This window comes from Bubalus kerabau, chromosome 3, assembly GCF_029407905.1.
Source record: "Bubalus kerabau isolate K-KA32 ecotype Philippines breed swamp buffalo chromosome 3, PCC_UOA_SB_1v2, whole genome shotgun sequence".
Taxonomy (NCBI): domain Eukaryota; kingdom Metazoa; phylum Chordata; class Mammalia; order Artiodactyla; family Bovidae; genus Bubalus; species Bubalus kerabau.
This window is the reverse complement of record NC_073626.1, coordinates 124,991,490-125,016,981: the sequence shown is the minus strand read 5'-3', so window position 1 is coordinate 125,016,981 and position 25,492 is coordinate 124,991,490. Positions and strand designations below refer to the sequence as shown.

At 42.7% G+C, this 25,492-nt stretch overlaps 2 protein-coding genes across 2 annotated transcripts in view; both read left to right on the top strand.

Moving 5' to 3' along the window:
- C3H2orf76 (chromosome 3 C2orf76 homolog) overlaps positions 1-25,492 on the top strand; it is a 129,138-nt gene that overhangs the window by 85,768 nt on the left and 17,878 nt on the right. The window lies entirely within an intron of this gene.
- LOC129646543 (vesicle transport through interaction with t-SNAREs homolog 1B-like) lies at positions 19,590-20,670 on the top strand. The gene has a single exon (XM_055572883.1). The coding sequence runs from the start codon at positions 19,720-19,722 to the stop codon at positions 20,416-20,418; it is 699 nt and encodes a 232-aa protein (XP_055428858.1). The 5' UTR covers positions 19,590-19,719; the 3' UTR covers positions 20,419-20,670.

Here is a 25,492-nt window from a genome sequence, read left to right as displayed (position 1 = left end):
CCATGAATGACCATAGGAGTCTCTTATGACCATGAATGCCATCTTTTCACTCACTGTGATAAACACCACCACACATGAAATTAAATTGGGTATATTTTAGGGAGGTTTTCTGATATAAGAGTTTCTTCTTTCTTTTCATGTTACAGCCCACACAAATAACATTGCCGAAATGTGTTTTTCTGAAACATAGTTTCTTGATTTCAGGAGCAAAGTATAATAGAATCAAACTCATTTATTTGGAGAGAGGAGGTAGTGGCAAGTTTGCACTTCTGGAAGGAGATTGTCCATTGAGAACAAGTCTAAGTCATGGATGATACATTCTTTCAAAATAATACTTTGATGTCTGACTACCAGCATCTGAAGAATAGTGGATTCAAGGGGCCCTCTCAGCCAGCATGTATCTAATCAGAACTCTGAGAGAGGTTAGTTGGCTCTTGAATTGTTCCATGAAGCCTTAAATTGCTAGTAAGGCTTCATTGTGGTGAGGCTAATATAAGAAAATCTATTCTGCTAAAACAAACAAACAAACAAACAAAAATAAAACTTGAAAGTCTGTTTAACATAGCCAGAAGATGCGTTGCTTTGTTTAAAGGCAAAGCACTTGGAGTAGAAGAAGGTAAGGGCAGAAAGTCCATTGAGCTAGGCCTTATAAGTCATGCTGAGGAGTTGGAACTTGACCTAGTAGGTAGTTGGGAGCCACTGGAAAGATTTAAACAGGTAAATTACATGATTAGATTTGTATATTAGAAACTAAGCTTTGGCAGCAGTGTCCATATGGCAGAAAGACTAGAAGATAGTTGTCATAGACCAGGTGAAGGTTGAAAGGCCTCAACCTAGGACCCAACAGAGGGGGGGAGAAGAGGAGACCTTGCTGAAGTAGTGCTAACCTTTGGTCATGCATTGGATGGCAGGCATTGTGTTAGGTAGCTACATGTGTTATTTAATTTTTACCACAATTCTTTAAGGGGCTTCCCAGGGTGGCACTAGTGGTAAAGAACCTGCCTGCCAGTGCAGGAGACATAAGAGACACAGGTTTGATCCCTGGGTTGGGAAGATCCCCTGGAGGAGGGCATGGCAACCCATTCTAGTATTCTTGCTTGGAGAATCCCCTGGACAAAGGAGCCTGGTGTGGGCTGTGGTCCATAGGGTTGAAAAGAGTCAGACATGACTGAAGTGATTTAGCATGCATAGCTCTTTAGTCTTGATAGCATCATATCTATTTATAGATGAAGAAATTAGGGCCCAGAGAGGTAAAGTAACTTAGCCAAGGCAACACAGTGCACTGTGAGTGGAGCCAGGTCTGTCTTAAATTCTTGACCTTGCCCATTTTATCCTGTGGCCTCCTAGGAGAGCTATGAGGTAGAATCTTTGGGACTTGCTGAATGGCTGTTGTGGAAGGTGTAGAAGAAGGAGGAAAGGAGACTTTAATTCTTCCAGACTCTTGCTGGAGCAAGTGACTGCATTGATGGTGACAGCCTGAATCAAACAGAAAGTTAAGTAAGTAGAAGAATAAGTTGAAGCATATTCAGTTTGATTATTTTTCAAACATTCAGTATACCCACACTTTTTTTCTTTTTTAATAAAAATTAAGCATTCTTTACCTGTATGTTTTCTTTTTAACAAATAATGCAAAAATATGTAGGTATGTCTAATCCTTTGTTTTGGCCTGTATTTATTTTCCTTATTAGAAAGTTGCATATAGCCTTTCCTCACTTGTAAACACAGATGTAAAAGTCAGAAATTAAAATATATTGTGACTAAGAAGGATTTTTACCATGAGTGAAAGATTGGTTTAAAACATAAAAAATTTACCATTGTACATAATTTGCAAAATCTATAAAGAAGAAGGAAATTGTGCTATCTCAAGAGATGCCAGAAAGAAGCGTATGATGATGTGCAATGCCATGTGTGAATAACAGTAGAACAGAGTCTCCCTAACCTGATGAAGGTTACCCACAGGAAACACACTAATGGAGAAGTGCTTAGCAAACCTGTGAGATGAATGGGACGGGGAGGACTACTATTACCAGTACGATTCAGAATGGTCCTGCCTCATACTGCAGCCAGTGCATAAGAAAAGTAGTGAGAACCACAGGCGTTGAAAAGGAGGAGACAAAACATTTGCAGGTAATATGATTGCAGGAGAATCAACTGACAAGTTATAAGAACTAACAGGAGACTTTCAGTGCTTAATAATGAGCTTAAAATGTGCACAAAAGCTATAAAACTGTTAACTAGAAGATATAAGAGACCTAATTAGAGAGATACTACACGTTCATAGATGGAAACTTTGGTGTGTAGTAAAGATGTTGATTTATATCTAATCTGTAATTTAGTGCAACCTCAGTATTTATATTGGGATTTGACAAATTGATTTTAAGGTTCATTTGGAAAAGCAAATGTATAAGAAGAGCCAAGATCAATTTGTAAAAACAAGGCATAGGGAGGATTGCCTACCCCGTGTCAAAATACTTTGTAAAACTGAAGTAATTAAAACAGCTTGATTGTGATACAGCAAACCAAAACATCAGTGAATAGAAACTGATTGATGTCTATGGAAACTTAGAATATAATAAAGGTGTTTATAATCAGTGGAAAAAAGATGTATATTTAGCACCTGCCTACACTCCAGTACTTTTGCCTGGAAAATCCCATGGACAGAGGAGCCTGGTAGGCTGTAGTCCATGAGGTCGCTAGAGTCGGACATGACTGAGCGACTTCACTTTCACTTTTCACTATCATGCATTGGAGAAGGACATGGCAACCCACTCCAGTGTTCTTGCCTGGAGAATCCCAGGGATGGGGGAGCCTGGTGGGCTGCCGTCTATGGGGTCTCACAGAGTCGGACACGACTGAAGCGACTTAGCAGCAGCAGGTCTTAAAAAAATGATTAAGGACCTTACTTCCTACCATTCACTGAAATTTCAGATGGACTAAATAAACATGAAAAAAGAAATGAATTTATTAGAAAAAAAGTGATTATTTTTATGACCTCAGGGTAAGGCTGGCTTTAAAACACAAAACGTGCAAATGCCATCATTTGCTGAATTTGATGTATTGGTATGAAAAACTAGATTCTTCTCCCACTCTCTGCCAATATAAACAGGTTGAAAGACAAAGACTGAGAAAAGCTACTTGCACATATAAGGTTGACAGAGGATTAGTTTCCAGAATATATGAAGAACTCTTATAAAAATCAATGAGAAAAGGACAAACCTGCAACAGAAAAATGGATACATTTTGTACAGAAGAAATTGGTAAAAAAGGAAACATATGGCTTATAAAAATTTGAAAAGACACACATCCTGTGATTCAAGGAAATTAAAACAGTGGAGAGTCATTTTTATTCATCAAGTTGGCAAAAAGTTAAAGGTTTTGTTAGCAAGTATTGACAGTGATGTGTGCCTACACAGGGAGTATAAATTCATATGCAGTCACTTAGTCAAGCAATTTGATGGACTGTCTGTTAAAATAACAAATGTGTGTCTTCTCTTGACCTAGCAGTTCCACTTCTTAAAATGAATCTCAAGGAAACCCTCTAAAGCCTGCAGAAGAAGGCATTTATAAAAGAATTGACTGCAGAATTATTTTTAGTAGAAAAACACTAAATGCTGTTAGTAGAGAGTAGCTAAGTGACATTTTGGAGAAGGCGATGGCACCCCACTCCAGTACTGTTGCCTGGAAAATCCCATGGACGGAGGAGCCTGGTGGGCTGCAGTCCATGGGGTCGCTAAGAGTCAGACATGACTGAGCGACTTCACTTTTCACTTTCATGCATTGGAGAAGGAAATGGCAACCCACTCCAGTGTTCTTGCCTGGAGAATCCCAGGGACGGGGGAGCCTGGTGGGGCTGCCGTCTATGGGGTTGCATAGAGTCGGACACGATTGAAGCAACTTAGCAGCAGCAGCAGCAAGTGACATTTGGTGTATCTATACTGTGTGTTGCTACTTAATCTAAAACAATGAGGGCCATTCATATTGCTTAGTGACATCTAAGCAATAATGTTTGATGATCTTTGAGACATCTTGATGGGTGAAATTGCAAAGGGTCTCAAACTGATGTCATTTGTTTTAAAAGCACAAAATGATAATATATATAATGTTATATAGACACGTGTGTGTATGAATACACACATTGTATACACATATGTACATATACACAAAAGAACATACACCAAACTGATAACATTAATTACCCCTTAGTAGGGGCCTAGGATTGGGAGATGAAAGTGGTAAAAGGCTTTATCTGTAATGTTTAAGGAGAATGTATCTGTGTTAAGAATTAGTAAAAACTAGTACACGTATAGAAATTAAAAGAGGCAAGAAAAGAACCCATCAGACAATTGCTATTAATATTTTGGCATATTCCACCTAGGTTATTTTTTCTATGTATTTTTTAAATGTTTCTGATCTTTTTGATGTGTTTTGAGTTATACAAGTAATACGTGCTTGTTAAAAACAACTCTAGAGGACTTTCCTGGTGGTTCAGGGGTTATGAATCCACCTTGCAATGCAGGGGGCATGGGTTCAATCCCCGGTGCAGGAACTTAAATTTCACATGCTATGGAGCAACCAAGCCTGTGAGTTGCAGATACTGAGCCCGTGCACTGTGACGTTCAAGCACCACAACTAAGGAGTCTGTGAACAATGATGAAAGATCCCCAAAGATGCAGCGAAGACTCAACGCAGCCTAAGTAAAATAACTAAAAACAACTCTAAGGTGAAATAAAATGCACTTCAGTCGTCTCTTTTTGCATGACTTGGTGTTCATACTTTTTTTTTTTTTTTCTGCACATATATCAGTTTTTAAGTGTGCATTTTAAAGCATTATCATTTGAATATTTTATTTATCTTTTAATTGAAAATATTTTTATTATTATTATTTTTTTTACTTTACAATATTGTACTGATTTTGCCATACATCAACATGAATCCGCCACAGGTGTACACGTGTTCCCCATCCTGAACCTCCCTCCCGCCTCCCTCCCTGTACCATCCCTCTGGGTCGTCTCAGTGGACCAGCCCCAAGCATCCAGTATCATGCATCGAACCTGGACTGGCGATTTGTTTCATATATGATATTATACATGTTTCAATGCCATTCTCCCAAATCATCCCCCTCCTCCCTCTCCCACAGAGTCCAAAAGACTGTTCTATACATCTGTGTCTCTTTTGCTGTCTCGCATACAGGGTTATCGTTACCATCTTTCTAAATTCCATATATATGTTAGTATACTGTAAAATATTCTCATATATATAGAAGTCTCATTTTCTTTCTTTTTAAAACCTTTATTTATTTTTGGCTGTGCTGGGTCTTCGTGCCGTGTGTGGGCTTTCTCTAGTTGGAGCAAGTGTGGAATGCTCTCTTGTTGTAGTTCTCAGGCTTCTCATTGCGGTGGCTTCTCTTGTGAAGCACAGACTCTAGGGTGAGCAGGCTTCAGTATTTGCAGTACTTGGGCTCAGTAATTGTGGCTCAGGGGCTCAGTAGTTCTGGCACACGAGTCTACTTGCCTTGAGGCATGTGGAATCTTCCCAGACCAGGGATCACACTGGTGTCCCTTGCATTGGCAGGTGGATTCTTAACCACTGGACCACCAGGGAAGTCCTGGAAGTCTCATTTTCTTTTTGAAAAATCACTGTGTACCAGACACTGCATGTGTTTTATATATTAAGTCCTCGAGTTGGATAGAGCTATGAGTAGCTCCATCTGTGAAGTGGAGGTGATGATGCCCACCTTACAGGATCGTAGTGTCAAGTGAGACACTGCCCGCAGGGCACTTAATAGGCAGGGCCTGGTGTGGGGTAAGTGCTCATCGAGTGTCTTACGATAGTCACGAATCATGAAGCAGCATCAGCTTCAGTTTGAAGCCCCAGACCCTGATGCACTCAGGTATTAAGCCACTTGCCCAAGGCCTAAAATCTGGAAGGTCAAAGAGCGGGTTTCTTCTGGCTTCAGATACCATGTTCTGCCACTCTTGAAAAACAAGGTGTGTTGGGCACTTGGAGAAACATGATATGAAGGTTGTCAACCATGGGCTGAGAGGTGGTGTCCCATTTCTGTTGATTGTCACCCCTTCTCCAAGCATTTTGGCCATTCTCAGTTGAAGAGAACTTTCTTCCTCTTCTTGTGCCAAACAAACACACAGGCTCTAGCCCCACTTAATAACCACATCTAGTTTTATGTGTCTGAGGCTTTTTAACACAGCAAAGGTGTTTTATTTCCCTTCTCTTTCTGCCTGTTTTAGATACATGCAGGAGAGGTGGTGATGCTCTTGCCTATGTGGGACACCCAGAGAGCTGGCCTGGCCTGGGCCTCTTGGGAAACTGCTGCTCATTGCTAAGGATGGGAGGGGAGGGAAAAATGAGGCTTTCTTACTTCAGGCATGCAGGGGCAGGGGCCAGAGGAGTCTGAGGCTGCTGAACCACATCTCAAGAACACAGAAAAGTCCAAGTAAGACAAGTAAGTCCAAGGATCTGGACTTGTTCATTTTTTCTTCACTGTGTGGGCATGCATGTGTATTAGGGGAGGGGCTCTGATTATTGGTTATAGGCAGTTTCCTTTTATTTTACTCTTAAAACACTCTCATAGTTAATCAGGTTAGTTAGCAAAGGTAACTGAAGCAAGTCTATAGTTAATTCCTTGGTTTGAGGTGAACATTTTGAACCCCACCATCATGATGGGGGAGCTTGGGTGTCTGAGGGCCTGGAAAATACCCGTCTTTCACTTTGAACCTCCTGCGTGAAGCTCATGGCCACTATCGACCTTTCACTCAGCACTTCCAGCATGATAGAGAAGAGCATGGCTTTTGTCATTTCTCTCCATCAAGGGAGACGTATTTCTTCAATGAATCAGACCAGAGACCAGTTCTCCCATCCCCAGGTGTGCATTTTGGGTTATAATACTAACACTGACCTTGGATAACGGCCCTTGGAGACTCATTTTTTGTTTGATTGTTAGTCAGTGAGAGGATTATATAATGTGCAATGACTTAAAAGAAAACATACAGGATATGTGTCATGCTGCATTATGATGTGGGTTTTCTAGAGAGCAGTGACTCAACTCTTCTGTGCTTCTGGCTCTTCACACAAGTATTCAGTCAATAATGTCATTCATAGGCAGCAAGATTTAGGATGGAGAAAATGCATTTCAGGTCCCAGGTGATGTCATACGACTCCTGAAATATGTGAAGGCATATGGTTTGGGGAATGCTGGGAATGCCTTAGAGATCAGGCCTTTGGTTTTAGCTTCATTCATAAGTCCAATACACAGGAAAAATGCCACCCCAAATAATACAATTTTTTTCGTTCATGAGTGAGTAGAGGCTCTGATTCTTTAACAGGACTAAGGCAAGTGATAAAGACAAGATTGTAGGGGCTTCTTCCCCTCATTTCTCACTTGGTGGGAAATGAGAGCGAGAAAGATCAAGGACTATTATCTGCATTCCTTTCTTTGTTCAGTCCTACATAGTGAAAAACAAGAATCTCATTTAATTTCATCATTATTGCCTCTTTGCCTCTTCTTCCCTCACATAATCCCCAGTTTTGTGCTTTCTGCCATCAGACTATACATCACCTGCCTGCCCAACCCCTTGTTGCAGGACCCAGCACCAGTCCCGCTTATTCCTTGCAAACTCAGGTCTGCTTTTGGCTCATGCCAGTACTACTGCTGTCATGATTTGGTATAGACAAGCCTTCCGGTACCATGGAGCCTTGCAGCTCGACTGTCTCAGCCAACTGCTTACTCTCATGTTCACACTTTAGCCATAGTTATCATCACTAATCACATCCTGCTGCTGCTGCTGCATTGCTTCAGTCGTGTCCAACTCTGTGCGACCCCATAGACAGCAGCCCACCAGGCTCCCCTGTCCCTGGGATTCTCCAGGCAAGAACACTGGAGTGGGTTGCAATTTCCTTCTCCAATGCATGAAAGTGAAAAGTGAAAGTGAAGTCGCTCAGTCATGTCCGACCCTCAGCGATTGCTTGGACTGCAGCCTTCCAGGCTCCTCCGTCCATAGGATTTTCCAGGCAAGAGTACTGGAGTGGGGTGCCATTGCCTTCTCCGAATCACATCCTAGTCCATAACTTCTCAATATCATGCCTCTCATTCGTCAACCACTGTGTATTGTCTTTCCAGTTCTTTCCCTCTGGTGCCCCCTCCTGCAGTTCTTCAGACTTGCAAGAGGCCACCAGCATTGACTCTACTGTCTTTTCACTGTCCCTTCTCCTAACCCCACTGAGATTCTCTGGTCCTTTGGAGAAGACTCTTGTGAGTCCCTTGGACAGCAAGGAAATCAAGCCAGTCAACCTTAAAGGAAATCAACCCTGAATATTCATTGGAAGGACTGATGCTGAAGCTGAAGCTCCAATACTTTGGCCACCTGATGCGAAGAGCTGACTCATTGGAAAAGGCCCTGATGGAAAAGATTGAAGGCAAGAAGAGAAGGGGGTGACAGAGGGGGAGATAGTTGGATGGCATCACCGATTCAATGGACGTAAGTTTGAGCAAGCCCTGGGAGATGGTGAAGGACAGGAAAGCCTGGTGTGCTGCAGTCCATGGGGTTGTGGAGAGTTGGACACAACTTAGCGACTGAACTCCCAAGTCCCCAGGCTAAATTCTACCCTCTGCCTTCTCCACGTTTGCCTGGCTGGATAAAAACATGTGGGCTGACAAACCGTTTTGTTTGGTTTGTGACTGCTAAACTCAGGTGAGTTCCTAATGCTGCCCTGCAGTTCTTACACTTCCCTAGTTCCATCACTCTCCTTGGCCCTCAATTTTAACACCTCCCTTCCAACTTTGAGCTGCTATCCCTGCTTCCTATTTCACTTGAGAAAATAGAAGTCATCAGAAGATAGCTTGCTTCTGTCCCGCCAGTTACTGATGAATGAGAATACTCCTTTCGAGTCTGGCCTCTACTTGTGTATCCATCCCTGCCTTTCAAGAACCACAGCACTTGGCCTCTCTCCCTCTCTTGTGTTGTCACATCTGCCCTGTCCCCCAGATCATTCCCACCAGTGTATAAACATATAAACATGCTGTAACGTTTCTCATCTTGACCCACAACAGTTGTCCCATTTTCCCTTTACAGCAAAGTTCCTTAACAGAGTGAATCATACTCTATTTTCCCCACTTTCTCTCTTCCCATTTTCCCTTGAACTCACTCTAGTTGGGATTTCATCCCCATCACTGTACTGACTTGGGTCTGGTCAGGATCACCAGTGGATTCCCTCTTGCCAAAGGAGTATGATGCTTTGGCTTCAAATTACTGGGCCTATCAGAAGCACTTGATACAGATTCACTTGGCACCCTCCTGCTTGTCTTCATTCGGCTTTCTGGTGCTCCCCTGGCCACTCATCCTGATTTCCTTTACTGGTCCTTCCTCATCTTCTTTGCCTTTCTACTCCCTTGATGACCTCGTGCATCTCACAGTTTTAAATGACAACTAGATGCTGTGGACTCCTGATTTTTTAGTAATTTTATTCATTCATTCATTTTTGGCTGCACTGGATCTTTGTTGCTTTGTGCGGGCTTTCTCTAGTTGCAGTGATGGACTTCTCATTGCAGTGGCTTTTCTAGTTATGGAGCACAGGCTCTAGGTGTGAGGGCTTCAGTAATTGCAGCACGTGGGCTCAGTAGTTGAGGCTCTAAGGCATGTGGAATCCTCCCAGATCAGATTGATCCTGTGTCCCTTACATTGGCAGGCAGATTCTTATCTACTGCACCACCAGTGGATAAGTTAGAAGTCCCTTCTAACTCTATCTACTCTTAAAAAAAATCTGTTTCTGGTCAGTCTGCTACCAGGCTGTCCCCACTATATAGAACCATGCTGGCAATAGCCCAGCATAAATATTTCTTGAATGAATGCCTTTGGGACTATATCTGAATCTTAAAACTTTATAGACTCTTGAAGCTCATCTCTTAGCAAAGTAGACTCGAAGTAGATTGGATGAGTTCTAGACACTTTTTTACTTGAAAACAGTCATCTAGATTTGTATACTAATAGACTGGGCCCTGTAGTAATTGGCCAGCAGTCCTTAGGGCATATGTGTTTCAAATGGTATTGAGGAAATGAGATTAAAAATCTTGTTAGAGTTGGTGTTTATTTGTCTGAACCTGGTGGCTGTCACACCTGCCGATGCGTGCAGCTGACAGCTGTCTTCACTGTGCAGTCCCTATGTGTGCCTGGAGGCCATCATGCACCTCGTGTGAGGGTTTATTACCAGCTGGAAAAAAACACAGTGTTGAGCACTCACAATAGACAAGACAGGTGTCCTAGATTGTCATCTCTTTCTGTTTGAACCATCCCTGGAAAGCTGAGTAGAAAACTGCACAGTGGATCCTACAACTGTACAAATTACAGCAGTATTTTTTCCCCTACTTGCCTTAAAGCAAAGTTTCTTGTTTTAAAAGTGACCTAGAAGTGAACTTGTGGTGACATTTAAAATTATACAAATTGAAAAAGGCAAATGGTACACTTCTGCCTGTATTGGAATTGTTTATCTTTCAGTGTTTGCTTTAAGCAAGTGTGAGCAGGAGAAAAGAGCATTGGCTCTGAAGTCAGCGCTGGGTTGGAAGGACAGACACACCGTCACGCGTTCGGAGGTGTACCCTTGGGCAAGCCGCTCGGCCTCTCTGGGTCTCAGTTTCTTCTACTGTTGTTGTTTAGTTGCCAAGTTGTGTCCCACTCTTGTGACCCCATGGACTGTGGCCCTCCAGTCTCTGTCTATGGGATTTCCCAGGCAAGAATACTGAAGTGGGCTGCCATTTCATTCTCCAGGGGATCTTCCCAACCCAGGGATCGAACCTGTGTCTCCTGCATTGGCAGGCAGATTCTTTCCCACTGAGCCACCTGGGAAGCCCCTTTTCTCCCATTACATGGTGGGGGGGAGGGGGATAATAACTCTGACTGCACAGGATTGCTCTGAGCTTTAGCAAAATGGCCTATTCAGTGCCTGGCATACAGATACTCTGTTTTGGGAGGAACTATATGTTGGCCGTTTTCACAAAGAAGACCATTCATCCTATTTAGGGACAATCTAAACAGAGAATGGGGTTGTCCTACATCAAACACTGGGCAGTAGAGCCAAGCCTTTACAAGTATTTCCTGCTGCTTGCCAATTTTCTCTTGACCTGTTGGCTCCAATGATACAGCCCAGTAATGTTCTTGGGACCTGGTGAAGAATTCATTTTTCTTTTTCCAAGAAATCTTCCCATCTTATTCCCTTTCCTGCAGAGCCTTGTCCTTGAATGCAGCTAACCATTAACAATGTTAAATGTTTCTTGTACCTGTCCCTTTTCTTCTGGTTGGCATTGTTCCCAGTTAGGATTGAGTTAATTGACAACAGCAGAACAATTTAAATGCCCCCTTTAAAAGAATAAGGACTATTCTTTTTCTATTCTCTGGATATAACTTGCTTAAAATGGGGATAAGGGCAGGAGCTGGTAGAATGAATGGATTCCAGAAAGGTGGATACAGAGGTTGTTCAAACAAATTTCATCTATGGGAAGAACAATTTTGAAAAGCAGATTTTGCCATTTGAATTTTCTAGATACTTGCTTGGGATTCTTTATTGGTGCTGATTAATTTCTGGCCATTAATGTGACGATCTTACACAGCAGCTCTTCCTCTAATGTAACATCATTCTTGCCGTTTTAGCCGATATCCACTGCAGACCAGAAGTCCAGGCAGCAGGGCAGGTGGAAGGAAATCCTCCGTGGACTCAGCGCCATCTGCCTGCTCTTCTGCCACCAGGTGTCAGCAGAGGCCGCTGGGCCTCCGAGTTGCCAGGGCAGAGAGGGCTGAGCCCTTTGTCAAAGACTGTGCTTAGTGGATGGGCTTTCCAGGAGGTGCTAGAACCCACCTGCCAGTGCAGGAGATGGAAGAGGCGCGGGTGCGATCCCTGGATTGGAAAGATCCCCTGGAAGAGGGCATGACAACTCACTCCTATTCTTGCCTAGAGAATCCCATGGACAGAGGAGCCTGGCAGGCTACAGTCCATAGAGTCACAAAGAATCGGATGTGACTGAAGTGGCTTAGCAGCAGCAGCAGCAGAAGGTAGGTTTGTACACCTGTCAAGTCGGCCTTGCAGTACTTCAGCAGAAAGTCAAAGCCTTCAACCAGTAAATGATTTGTTGTACTCCTGTTCAAAATGGTCCTGTGGTTTCTACTGCCTAAAATTTTAATTTGTTTCAGAAATCTGTGCCTAATTATTACAAAACCAATGGCTACTTTTAGTCAGTTGCACCTCTGTAATCTTCCTTATTTCTACAATGAATACCAGTAAGGTGTTCATGCTTCAGAAAATGCTCCTACTTATTTGTTGAGGATTATTTTTTGAAGGTAAGGATCAAGAGGTGGTGAACAAGTCTTAATAGATCCTTTGTTAAAAGCTTCCAAGTATACTGCCTTATGTGCAACTTCCTTTGTTCGGCTGAAGTTAGATGCTTAAGCCAGTTCCTTCCCAAACCAGTGATGTTTGTGAAAACATTCTACTTGGTGGAAGGCCTTGGGAGCTCTCTTTTTTTGAGCTTTAAAGCAGTGCCCACAGCTCCGGGAGCAAAGAGAGACTCGCAGCTCAAGGACATAAAAATTACTTTGCACAAGGTGGTGTCTTGCTCCCCTTTTAAAGGCTGAGTGTTCTCACACATGATTTGGCAATGCCTTTAACCCCTAACAGTTTACAAAAACCCCTGTGTTTGTTTCTGAATTATTTAAAACAATTTTTAAAACATCATTTTGAGTTAGTGAACAGAATTAAAAACCAATACGGCATGGTACAGAATTGCCTCTGTGGGTTCCCTTCATGGTTTGGCTTCAGTCTGGCCATTAGAAGAGAACTTTTTGTGTAGACAGAGGGCTGAGCTTGTGCTGGGAGTGGGGCCTAGAGTAGATTTTAAAACTTTAAAAAAAAATTCCTTATTTTTTATTTTTGGCTGTGCTAAATATTTGTTGCTGCATGGGGAGTGAGGGCTTCTCTTCATTGCTGTGTGTGGGCTTCTTGTGGTGGTGTCTTCTCTCATTGCAGAGCACAGGCTCAAGGCACACAAGCTTCAGTGGTTGCAGCATGACACGAGGGCTCAGTAGTTGAGCAGCATTTGAGTCTTCCCGGACCAGGGATTGAACTGGTGTCCCCTGCTTTGCAAGGTGGATTCTTAACTGCTGGACCACCAGGGAAACCCCTGACAGTAGATTTGAAGTAGCAGTGTCTTTTTGTAGCTTTGGGGACTCTATTGGTGTCTAATTTCAGCTCCCAGTGCTGTCTATGTCACTCAGCTCTTTAATGCATGTACCACAGCTGGTGGATGCTTCCAGACTAAGACATTGATGAGAGGCTTGGCAAAGTGTAAGATGAAACACAGTGACTGAAAAGGAAGAGGAGAATTCTAAGAAGCCTCGGAATGAGTCCAACCCCCCTACCTCTCCATTTTCCAAATTCTTACAGCCCTGGGATGAAAGGGGCTTCTCTGATCTAGTGAGCATTCTGTGGTCTTAGGTCTCCTATATTTCATGGAAATGTGTTGGAGCCTACCTGTTGTGCAAAGGCCTGGTGACTGCCCTTCCTCAAGGTCTCCAGCACAAGGGGACAGAGTACTATAGAGACAGGAATTTGTGTGTGGTCCTCTGTATTCTCCCCTCTTCTTATTCTAAGATAGTTGGGCTCTTTGGTGTCCTAGCCCAGGGGTGCTTGAAGGGTTGAAAGCAGAAGCAACTTGAAGATAAATTCTGTAAGTCTTTCTTGAAAGCCTTAGCTGGTCAGGCACATTTTGGAAGGCAGGGTGGGGGAGACTGGGAAGCTGGGGTGATTCTCCAAGACAGGAGGGGAATGGAGGCCTGTGAGTTCTACCATAAGCAGCTGTCTGCATTCTTGGGGCATGGCGGGTGGGTCTGACCTTGGAGACAAAGAGGTAGTTGTACACAGGGGAGCACTCCAACTCCACTCAAGACCCCAGGCTTCTCTATTCCTCATGAGAGCAGCCAGGTTGTTAGCCTCTCGGAACCACGTGGATTGAGATAACAGGCATCTCTGGGGAAGCTAGTATGAACCAAAGGCTAAGAGCCCCAGAAATATTTTGCCCCAGGACCTTTGTGTAACCCTCAGGTAGGGGATAAGGAAGATAAGTAATGTCTGAGGTTGAATTTCAAGCCAGATAGGGACTTGAAATCAGACTTCAGGAAATAAAAAAATATGAAATTTCTTTTACACATTCTTTCATAACTGCAAATTCATACACGCTATACCATGAACTCCTTATTGACAAATTCAGACTTAAATTGAAGAAAGTAGGGAAAACCGCTAGACCACTCAGGTAAGACCTAAATCAAATCCCTTAGGATTATACAGTGGAAGTGACAAATAGATTCAAGGGACTAGATCCTGATAGAGTGCCTGAAGAACTATGGACTGAGGTTTGTGACATTGTACAGAAGGTGGTGATCAAGATCATCCCCAAGAAAAAGAAATGAAAAAAGGCAAAATGGTTGTCTGAGGAGGACTTACAAATAGCTGTGAAAAGAAGAGAAGTGAAAGGCAAAGGAGAAAAGGAAAGATAAACACATTTGAATGCAGAGTTCCAAAGAATAGCAAGGAGAGATAAGAAAGCCTTCCTCAGTGATCAATGCAAAGAAATAGAGGAAAACAATAGAATGGAAAGACTAGAGATCTCTTCAAGTAAATTACAGATTTCAAGGGAACATTTCATGCAAAGATGGGCAAGATAAAGGACAGAAATTGTATGGACCTAACAGAAGCAGAAGATATTAAGAAGAGGTGGCAAGAATACACAGAAGAACTGTACAAAAAAGATCTTCACGACCCAGATGATCACAATAGTGATGACTCTGATGGTGATTACTCTAGGTGACCACTCACCTAGAGCCAGACAATCTGGAATGTGGAGTAAAATGGCCCTTAGGAAGCATCACTACAAACAAAGCTAGCGGAGGTGGATGGAGTTCCATTTGAGCTATTTCAAATCCTAAAAGATGATGCTGTGAAAGTGCTGCACTCAATATATGAGCAAATTTGGAAAACTCAGCAGTGGCCAAAGGACTGGAAAAGGTCAGTTTTCATTCCAGTCCCTAAGAGACGCAATGCCAAAGAATGTTCAAGTTCAGTTCGGTTCACTTAAGTTGCTCAGTTGTGTCCAACTCTTTGCTACCCCATGAACTGCAGCATGCCAGCCTCCCTGTCCATCACAAACTCCTGGAGCATACCCAAACTCATGTCCATTGAGTCGGTGATGCCATCCAACCATCTCATCCTCCATTGTCCCCTTCTCCTCCTGCCCTCAATCTTTCCCATCATCAGGGTCTTTTCAAATGAGTCAGATAGCATCAGGTAGCCAAAGTAATGGAGTTTCAGCATCAACATCAGTCCTTCCAATGAACACCTAGGACTGATCTCCTTTAGGATGGACTGGTTGGATCTCCTTGCAGTCCAAGGGACTCTCAAGAGTCTTCTCCAACACCACAGTGGAAAAGCATCAATTCTTCAGCACTCAGCTTTCCTTATAGTCCAACTGTCACATCCATAGCCTTGACTAGACGGACCTTTGTTGGCAAAGTAATGTCTCTGCTTTTGAATATGCTATCTAGGTTGGTCATAACTTTCCTTCCAAGGAGTAAGCGTCTTTTAATTTCATGGCTGCAATCACCATCTGCATTGATTTTGGAGCCCCCCAAAATAATGCAAGCCACTGTTTCCACTGTTTCCCCATCTATTTCCCATGAAGTGATGAGACCGGATGCCATGATCTTCATTTTCTGAATGTTGAGCTTTAAGCCAACTTTTTCACTCTCCTCTTTCACTTTCATCAAGAGGCTCTTTAGTTCTTCACTTTCTGCCATAAGGGTGGTGTCATCTGCATATCTGAGGTTATTGATATTTCTCCAGGCAATCTTGATTCCAGCTTGTGCTTCATCCAGTCCAGCATTTCTCATGATGTACTCTGCATATAAGTTAAATAAGCAGGGTGACAATATACAACCTTGAGGTACTCCTTTTCCTATTTGGAACCAGTCTGTTGTTCCATGTCCAGTTCTAACTGTTGCTTCTTGACCTGCATACAGGTTTCTCAAGAGGCAGGTCAGGTGGTCTGGTATTCCCAGCTCTTTCAGAATTTTCCACAGTTTATTGTGATCCACACAGTCAAAGGCTTTGGCATAGTCAACAAAGCAGAAATAGATGTTTTTCTGGAGCTCTCTTGCTTTTTCCATGATCCAGCAGATGTTGGTAATTTGATCTCCAGTTCCTCTGCCTTTTCTAAATCCAGCTTGAACATCAGGAAGTTCATAGTTCACATATTGCAGAAGCCTGGCTTGGAGAATTTTGAGCATTACTTTACTAGCGTGTGAGATGAGTGTAATTGTGTGGTAGTTTGAGCATTCTTTGGCAGTGCCTTTCTTTGGGATTGAAATGAAAACTGATCTTTTCCAGTCCTGTGGCCACTGCTGAGTTTTCCAAATTTGCTGGTATATTGAGTGCAGCACTTTCACAGCATCATCTTTCAGGATTTGAAATAGCTCAACTGGAATTCCATCACCTCCACTAGCTTTGTTCATGGTGATGCTTCCTAAAGTCCACTTGACTTCACATTCCAGGATGTCTGGCTCTAGGTGAGTGATCATACCATTGTGATTATCTGGGTCATAAAGATCTTTTTTGTACAGTTCTTCTGTATATTCTTGCCACCTCTTCTCAATATCTTCTGCTTCTGTTAGGTCCATACCATTTCTGTCCTTTATTGAGCCCATCTTTGCATGAAATGTACCCTTCATATCTCTAATTTTCTTGAAGACGTCTCTAGTCTTTCCCATTCTATTGTTTTCCTCTATTTCTCTGCATTGATCGCTGAGGAAGGCTTTCTTATCTCTCCTTGCTATTCTTTGGAACTCTGCATTCAAATGTGTATATCTTTCCTTTTCTCCTTTGCCTTTCATTTCTCTTCTTTTCACAGCTATTTGTAAGGCCTCCTCAGACAGCCATTTTGCTTTTTTTGCATTTCTTTTTCTTGGGAATGGTCTTGATCCCTGTCTCCTGTACAATGTCACAAACCTCCATCCATAGTTCATCAGGCACTCTATCAGATCTAGTCCCTTAAATCTATTTCTGACTTCCACTGTATAATCATAAGGAATTTGATTTAGGTCATACTGGAATGGTTTAGTGGTTTTCCCCACTTTCTTCAATTTCAGTCTGAATTCGGCAATAAGGAGTTCATGATCTGAGCCACAGTCCCTCCCGGTCTTGTTTTTGCTAACTGTATAGAGCTTCTCCTCTTTGGCTGCAAAGAATATAATCCATCTGATTTTGGTGTGGGTCATCTGGTGAAGTCCATGTGTAGAGTCTTCTCTTGTGTTGTTGGAAGAGGGTGTTTGCTATGACCAGTGCGTTCTCTTGACAGAACTCTGTTAACCTTAGCCCTGCTTCATTCTGTACCCCAAGGCCAAATTTGCCTGTTACTCCAGATGTTTCTTGACTTCCTACTTTTACATTCCAGTCCCATATAATGAAAAGGACATCTTTTTTTGGGTGTTAGTTCTAAAAGGTATTGTAGGTCTTCATAGAACCATTCAACTTCAGCTTCTTCAGCATTACTGGGCAGGGCATAGATTGGATTACCGTGATATTGAGTGGTTTGCCTTGGAAATGAACAGAGATCATTCTGTCGTTTTTAATATTACATCCAAGTACTGCATTTTGGACTATTTTGTTGACTATGATGGCTACTCCATTTCTTCTAAGGGATTCCTGCCCACAGTAGTAGATATAATGGTCATCTGAGTTAAATCCCCCCATTCCAGTCCATTTTAGTTCGCTGATTCCTGGAATGTCGACCTTCGCTCTTGCCATCTTCTGTTTGACCACTTCCAATTTGCCTTGATTCATGGACCTAACATTCCAGGTTCCTATGCAGTACTGCTCTTTACAACATAAGACCTTGCTTCTATCACCAGTCACACCCACAACTGGGTGTTGTTTTTGCTTTGGCTCCATCTATTCATTCTTTATGACATTATTTCTCCACTGATCTCCAGTAGCATGTTGGGCACCTACCGACTTGGGGAGTTCATCTTTCAGTGTCCTATCTTTTTGCCTTTTCATACTGTTCATGGGGTTCTCAAGGCAAGAATACTAAAGTGGTTTGCCATTCCCTTCTCCAGTGGACCACATTCTGTCAGACCTCTCCACCATGACCTGTCCATCTTGGGTGGCCCCACACGGCTTGGCCTAGTTTCATTGAGTTAAACAAGGCTGTGGTCCATGTGATCAGATTGGCTAGTTTTCTGTGATCATGGTTTCAGTTTGTCTGCCCTCTGATGCCCTCTCTCAGCGCCTGCCATCTTACTTGGGTTTCCCTTACCTTGGACGTGGGGTGTCTCCTCACAGCCACCACTCTTGACCTTGGACGTGGGGTATCTCCTCTCTGCCGCTTGCCTCCCCTGCACCGCATAGCCCCTGCTCACCACCCTGACTACCACACAATTGCACTCATTTCACACGCTGGCAAAGTAATGCTCAAAATTCTCCAAGCCAGGCTTCAACAATATGTGAACTGTGAACTTCCAGATGTTCAAGCTGGATTTAGAAAAGGCAGAGGAACCAGAGATCAAATTGCCAACATCCGTTGGATCCTTGATAAAGCAAAGAGTTCCAGAAAAACATCTCCTTCTGCTTTATTGACTATGCCAAAGCCTTTGATTGTGTGGATCACAACAAACTGTGGAAAATTCTTGAAGAGTTGGAAATACCAGACCACCTGACCTGCCTCCTGAGAAATCTGTATGCAGGTCAAGAAGCAACAGTTAGAACTGGACATGGAACAACAGACTGGTTCCAAATCAGGAAAGGAGTTCGTCAAGACTGTATATTGTCACCCTGCTTATTTAACTTATATGCAGAGTACATCATGAGAAATGCTGGACTGGATGAAGCATAAGCTGGAATCAAGATTTCCAGGAAAAATATCAATAACGTCAGATATGCAGATGGTACCACACTTATGTCAGAAAGTGAAGAACTAAAGAGCGTCTTGATGAAAGTGAAAGAGGAGAGTGAAAAAGTTGGCTTAAAGCTCAACATTCAGAAAACTAAAAGATCATGGCATCTGATCCCATCACTTTATGACAAATAGATGGGTAAACAATGGAAACAGTGACAGACTTTTTTGGGGGGCTCCAAAAATAGTGCAGAAGGTGACTGCAGCCTTGAAATTAAAAGGTGCTTGCTCGTTGGAAGAAAAGTGATGACCAACCTAGACAGCATATTAAAAAGCAGAGACATTACTTTGCAAACAAAGGTCCGTCTAGTCAAAGCTATGGTTTTCCAGTAGTCCGGTATGGATGTGAGAGTTGGACTATAAAGAAAGCTAAGCGATGAAGAATTGATGCTTTTGCACTGTGGTGTTGGAGAAGACTCTTGAGAGTCCCTTGGACAGCAAGGAGAGTCAACCAGTCCATCCTAAAGGAAATGAGTCCTGAATATTCACTGGAAGGACTGATGCTGAAGCTGAAGCTCCAATACTTTGGCCACGTGATGCAAAGAACTGACTCATTTGAAAAGACTCTGGGAGGACCCCGCCGCGGCCCCGGAAGCGCCTCGTCTTGGGCGACTGTGGCGGCGGTCGCCGTGATGCCTGCGGGGCTAGGCGGCTGACGGCGGAATAGGAGCGGGCCCTGGGCCCACAATCTCGGCGCCCGCTGCTCGAGAGCGGCCTGCGCCATGGCCACCTCCGCCGCCTCCTCGGAGCATTTCGAGAAACTGCACGAGATCTTCCGCGGCCTCCATGAAGACCTACGAGGGGTGCCGGAGCGGCTCCTGGGGATGGCAGGGACAGAAGAGAAGAAGAAGTTGATCAGAGATTTCGATGAAAAGCAACAGGAAGCAAATGAAACGCTGGCAGAGATGGAAGAGGAACTGCGTTATGCACCCCTGTCTTTTCCTAACCCTATGATGTCTAAGCTGCGAACCTACCGGAAGGACCTTGCCAAACTCCATCGGGAAGTGAGAAGTACACCTTTGACAGCCACTCCTGGGGCCCGAGGAGACATGAAATATGGCACATACGCTGGGGAGAACGAGCATATGAATCGGCTACAGTCTCAAAGGGCATTGCTTCTGCAAGGCACTGACAGCCTGAATCCGGCCACCCAGAGTATTGAGCGTTCTCATCGTATTGCTGCAGAGACTGACCAGATTGGCTCAGAAATCATAGAAGAGCTGGGGGAGCAACGTGACCAGTTGGAACGTACCAAGAGTAGACTGGTAAATACAAGTGAAAACTTGAGCAAAAGTCGGAAGATTCTCCGCTCAATGTCCAGAAAAGTGACAATCAACAAGCTGCTGCTTTCCATCGTCATCTTACTGGAGCTAGCCATTCTGGGAGGCCTGGTTTATTACAAAGTCTTTCGCAGGCATTAAACCTCCTATAGGGAAGGGTTTGTGGACCAGAACTGTGACTCTGTGAATGAATGGCGTTAGAGGTGTGGAAAAAAACTTATTGCTGCTGTGAACTAGCAGTTCAAGAAGGCACTGTGTAGCCAGACTGTGGGTGGAGGGAGGAAGACAGAAGACCACTGAAATGTGAAGGAACAGCAATAAGACCAGTATGATATACCAAGGTAATAAATGTCGTTTATTTGACTTAAGTTTAAAAAAAAAAAAAAATGAAAAGACTCTGATGTTAGGAAAGAGTGAAGGTAGGAGGAGAAGGGGACGACAGAGGATGAGATGGTTGGATGGCAGCACTGACTCAATGGACATGAGCTTGAGTGAGCTCTGGATGTTGGTGATGGACAGGGAGGCCTGCATGCTGCAGTCCATGGGGTCACAAAGAATCGGACACAACTCAGCGACCGAACTGAACTGAACTGAACACAGTATACCAGATTCATATAATCTAATGTTTAAGGAGGAGCAATGTAACCTCTTGGTTACCAACCAAAATGATAGTTTAATAAAAATAGAGAACAGAATTAAATTCTCCTGCCAAATTATCAAAAGAAACACCTATTTTGGGGGGGAGAATTAAAAAATATATGTTTATTCTTACCAAGTTAAAAAAAATAATGTCCTACAGTAGTAATGCCTTATACTAGCTTCCATCTCCTCTCTCTGGTCTCAAGTCCCCAAAGCAACTACTTTAAACTCGTGATTAGTTCCTTCTGCTATTTTTCTCCATGTTTCATCTTATCTGCTCCTGTTCCTTTCCTTGATCTGCCCATTTGGGGAACAATCTATTGACTTTCTACTGTAGAAGGGAATTGACTCACCTATTCTAAATAGATGAGGATTTAACTCTCTTATGCTCCTTTCACATTTCTATTCTTTATTTTCATGATTGTATACCATGATTATGCCTTTTCTTGGGAATTTGTAAATGCTTTCCCCCTTCACATGTATAGCGTTTCCCCATCAGAGTGGTCTAAGGCTTTTGTTAGTTTTTTCCCAACTGCTGAAGCATATCAGATAACCTCTTCTCCTTGGCTTGCTGAATCTTAAGACCTCTGTCCTGCTGTGACCAGATGGGCTGTTCCTTGGGTCTGCTGTAAAAATATTACAGGGGGCTATCATCTGGGGCTCCCTTCCTTGTTTTCCTGTCTTCTTGGTTCCTGAATGATTTATTGTTTTTTGTCTCACTTCTTGCACTGTATCACAGCTTCTATTAGGTTGGTGCAAAAGTAGCTGCAGTTTTGCATTGTTGATCTTTGCATTTTGATATTGGAATACATTCTTAAATAAATGTGATTATGTTATACATCATTTCAGTGCTCATTTTTTGCTTTATGTTTTTTGCTAATGACTTATTACTTGCTATTTATGTTTATTTTAGACTATGGAAATGATGTTAGATAAAAAGCAAATTTGAGCAGTTTTCTTATTTGAGTTCAAAATGGGTCATAAAGCATCAGAGACAACTTGCAACATCAACAACACATGTGGCCCAGGAACTGCTAACAAACATATAGTGCAGTGGTGGCTCAAGAAGTTTTGCAAAGGAGATGAGAGCCTTGAAGATGAGGAGCGTAGTGGCTGACCATTGGAAGTTGACAGTGACCAACTGAGAGGATCATCGAAGCTGATCCTCTTGCAACTACATGAAAAGTTGCCCAAGAACTTAATGTTGACCATTCTACAGTCGTTTGGCATTTGAAGCAAATAGGAAAAGTGAAAAGGCTTGATAAGTGGGTGCCTCATGAGGTGACTGCAATTTAAAAAAATTGTCATTTTGAAGTGTTGTCTTCTCTTGTTCTACACAACAACAACGAACCATTTATTGATTGGATTGTGACATATATGACAACCAGCGATGGTCAAATTTGTACCAAAAAAATGGGTCATGGTCACTGGTGGTCTGCTGCTAGTCTGATCCACTACAGCATTCTGAATCCTGGCAAAACCATTACATCTGAGAAGAAAGCTCAGAAAATCAATGAGATGCACTGAAAACTGCAATGCCTGCAGCCAACATTAGTCAACAGAAAGGGCCCAATTCTCCACGACAGCACCTGCCCACACAGCACACAACTGACACTTCAAAAGTTGAACAAATTGGGCTACAAAGTTTTGTCTCATCTGCCATATTCACCTAACTTCTCATCAACTGAGTACCACTTCTTCAAGCGTGTTGACAATTTTTGCAGGGAAAATGCTTCCAAAACCAGCAGAACATGGAAAATGCTTTCCAAGAGTTCGTTGAATCTTGAAGCGTGGACTCTTATGCTACAGGAATAAACAAACTTATTTCTTGTTGGCAAAATGTGTTGATTGTAAAGATTCCTATTTTGATTAATAAGCATGTGTTTAAGCCTAGTTGTAATAATTTAAAATTCAGGATCTGAAACCTCAATTACTTTTGCACCAACCCATTTTGCTTCCCCCAAATGGGCTTGCCTGGTAGCTCAGCTGGTAGCTCAGCTGGTAAAAACCTGCAATGCAGGAGACCCCAGTTTGATTCCTGGGTCAGGAAGATCCACTGGAGAAGGGATAGGCTACCCATTCCAGTCTTCTTGGGCTTCCCTGGTGGCTTAGTTGGCAAAGAATCTGCCTACAATGCAGGAGACCTGGGCTGGATCCCTGGGTTGGGAAGATCCGCTGGAGAAGGGTATGGTTACCCACTCCAGTATTCTGACCTGGAGAATTCCATGGACTGTATAGTCCATGGGGTTGCAGAGAGTCGGACATGGCTGAATAACTTTCACTTTCACTTTCTTTCAAAAATGGGCACATAGAAGGTCTGTGTTCTGAAATGTTTGAAAATGGCTGGTTTTTTTTTTTTTTCTTCAGACACTGGTAGGTATTAAAGTCTAGACTGAAACACTGATGCTTAGAATTCTGAAGGTGCCATCTGCTTTTAGCTTATAGGAAGCTGTTGAGAGGACTAGTGCCTTATTTTTTGTTGTTCAGTGGCTCAGTCATGTACGACTCTTTGTGACCCCATGGACTGCAGCATGCCAGGCTTCCCTGTCCTTCACCATCTCCCAGAGCTTGCTCTAACTCATGTCCTTTGAATCGGTAATGCTATCCAACCATCTTGTTCTCTGTTGTTCCCTTCTCCTGCCTTCAATCTTTCCCAGCATCAGGGTCTTTTCTATTGAGTCAGCTCTTCGCCTCAAGTGGCCAAAGTATTGGAGCTTCAGCTTCAGCATCAGTCCTTCCAATGAATATTCAGGGTTGATTTCCTTTAGGATTAACTGGTTTGATCTTCCTGTTGTCCAAGGGACTCTCAAGAGTCTTCTTCAACACCACAGTGCAAAAGCATCAATTCTTCAGTGCTCAGCCTTCTTTATGGTCCAACTCTCACATCCATACATGACTACTGGAAAAGCCATAGCTTTGACTATATAGACCTTTGTTTGCAAAGTAATGTCTCTGCTTTTTAATATGCTGTCTAGGTTTGTCATAGCTTTTCTTCCAGGGAGCAGGTGTCTTTGAATTTCATGACTGTCATCACCATCTGCAGTGATTTTGGAGCCCAAGAAAATAAAGTCTGTCACTGTTTTCATTGTTTCTCCATCTATTTGCCATGAAGTGATGGGACCCGATGCCATGATCTTCATTTTTTGAATGTTGAGGTTTTTTTTAATTATTATTGACATTGCTTTATTTTCATTGACTTTTTAAAAAAAATTATTTATTTTTAAATTGAAGGATAACTGCCTTACAGAATTTTGTTGTTTTCTGTCAAACCTCAACATGAATCAGCTATAGGTATATCTATATCTATATCTATATCTACCCCTCCCTTTTGAAATTTCCTCCCATCTCCCTCCCCATCCTACCCCCCTAGGTTGATACAGAGCCCCTGTTTGAGTTTCCTGAGTCATACAGCAAATTCTCGTTGGCTGTAATGCAAATTTCTGTGTTACGCTTTCCATACTTCTCACCCTCTCCTCCCTCTCCCCGTGTCCATAAGTCTATTCTCTATGTCTGCTTCTCCATTGCTGCCCTGTAAATAGATTCTTCAGTACCATTTTTCTATATTCTGTATATATGCGTTAGAATATGATATTTGAATACAAATGTTGAGTTTTAAGCCAGCTTTTTCACTCTCCTCTTTCACCTTCATCAAGAGGCTCTTTAGTTCCTCTTCCCTTTCTGCCATAAGGGTGGTGTCATCTGCATATCTGAGATTATTGACATTTCTCCCAGCAATCTTAATTCCAGCTTGTGATCTAAAGATGTTGCTTGTAGTTTTATTGAAATGTCTTATTCTGTTCCTTACATTGTTTCTGTTTCCTCTGGGTTCTTTTTCTCAGTTTCTTGTGTGGTAGAGGTATTTATCACAATGTCTGTCCTTTTACATTAAGCTTGAAGTTTGAAGCTTATATGCTTGAAGTTACAAACAACTTCTTCAAAGTGCTCTGTGGATGGGTGGGACCTTCTGAATGGTGCTCCAGGGCCCAGGGTCTGGAGGATAAATCTCGTCTCCTGTCTGGGAATGGCCTGAGGTTCTGAGGATGCAGAAAGGTGAATTAAGCCAGCTTCTTATCACTTTTTGAGGGCACTTTACTAGGAGCATCTTAACTCTGGCAGTTCCTACTCCTCTATAAACTTTCCATCTTCAAAAATGGGATGAACTATCTTAATCTCTTTGTCTTTATGGGCTTATACCTATCCTGTCACTTTATCCTCATTTTAGTGAAGTTTTCAGAGGAGATGATATAATGAATATGTTCAGTCTATCATGTTTAACTGGAAGTCTGCATGCATGCTTCTTTCCCTGTTTCCTTTTTAAAAATTGAAGTATAATTTACATACAGTAAAATGCAAAGACCTTAAGTGGACAGTTCCATGAGTTGTGACAAATGTACAACTTACATCCCTATCTGTATCTTTACAGACTGTGCCCATGCCCCCAGATATTTCCTTCATGCCCCTTTTCAGGTCCCTCCCCTCTTTTCCACCATTAAAAGCCACTGTTGTGATTTCTGTCAATGAATTTGGGATCCTAATTTTTGAATATTTGATGGAAGTATTTATATGGTACAAATCA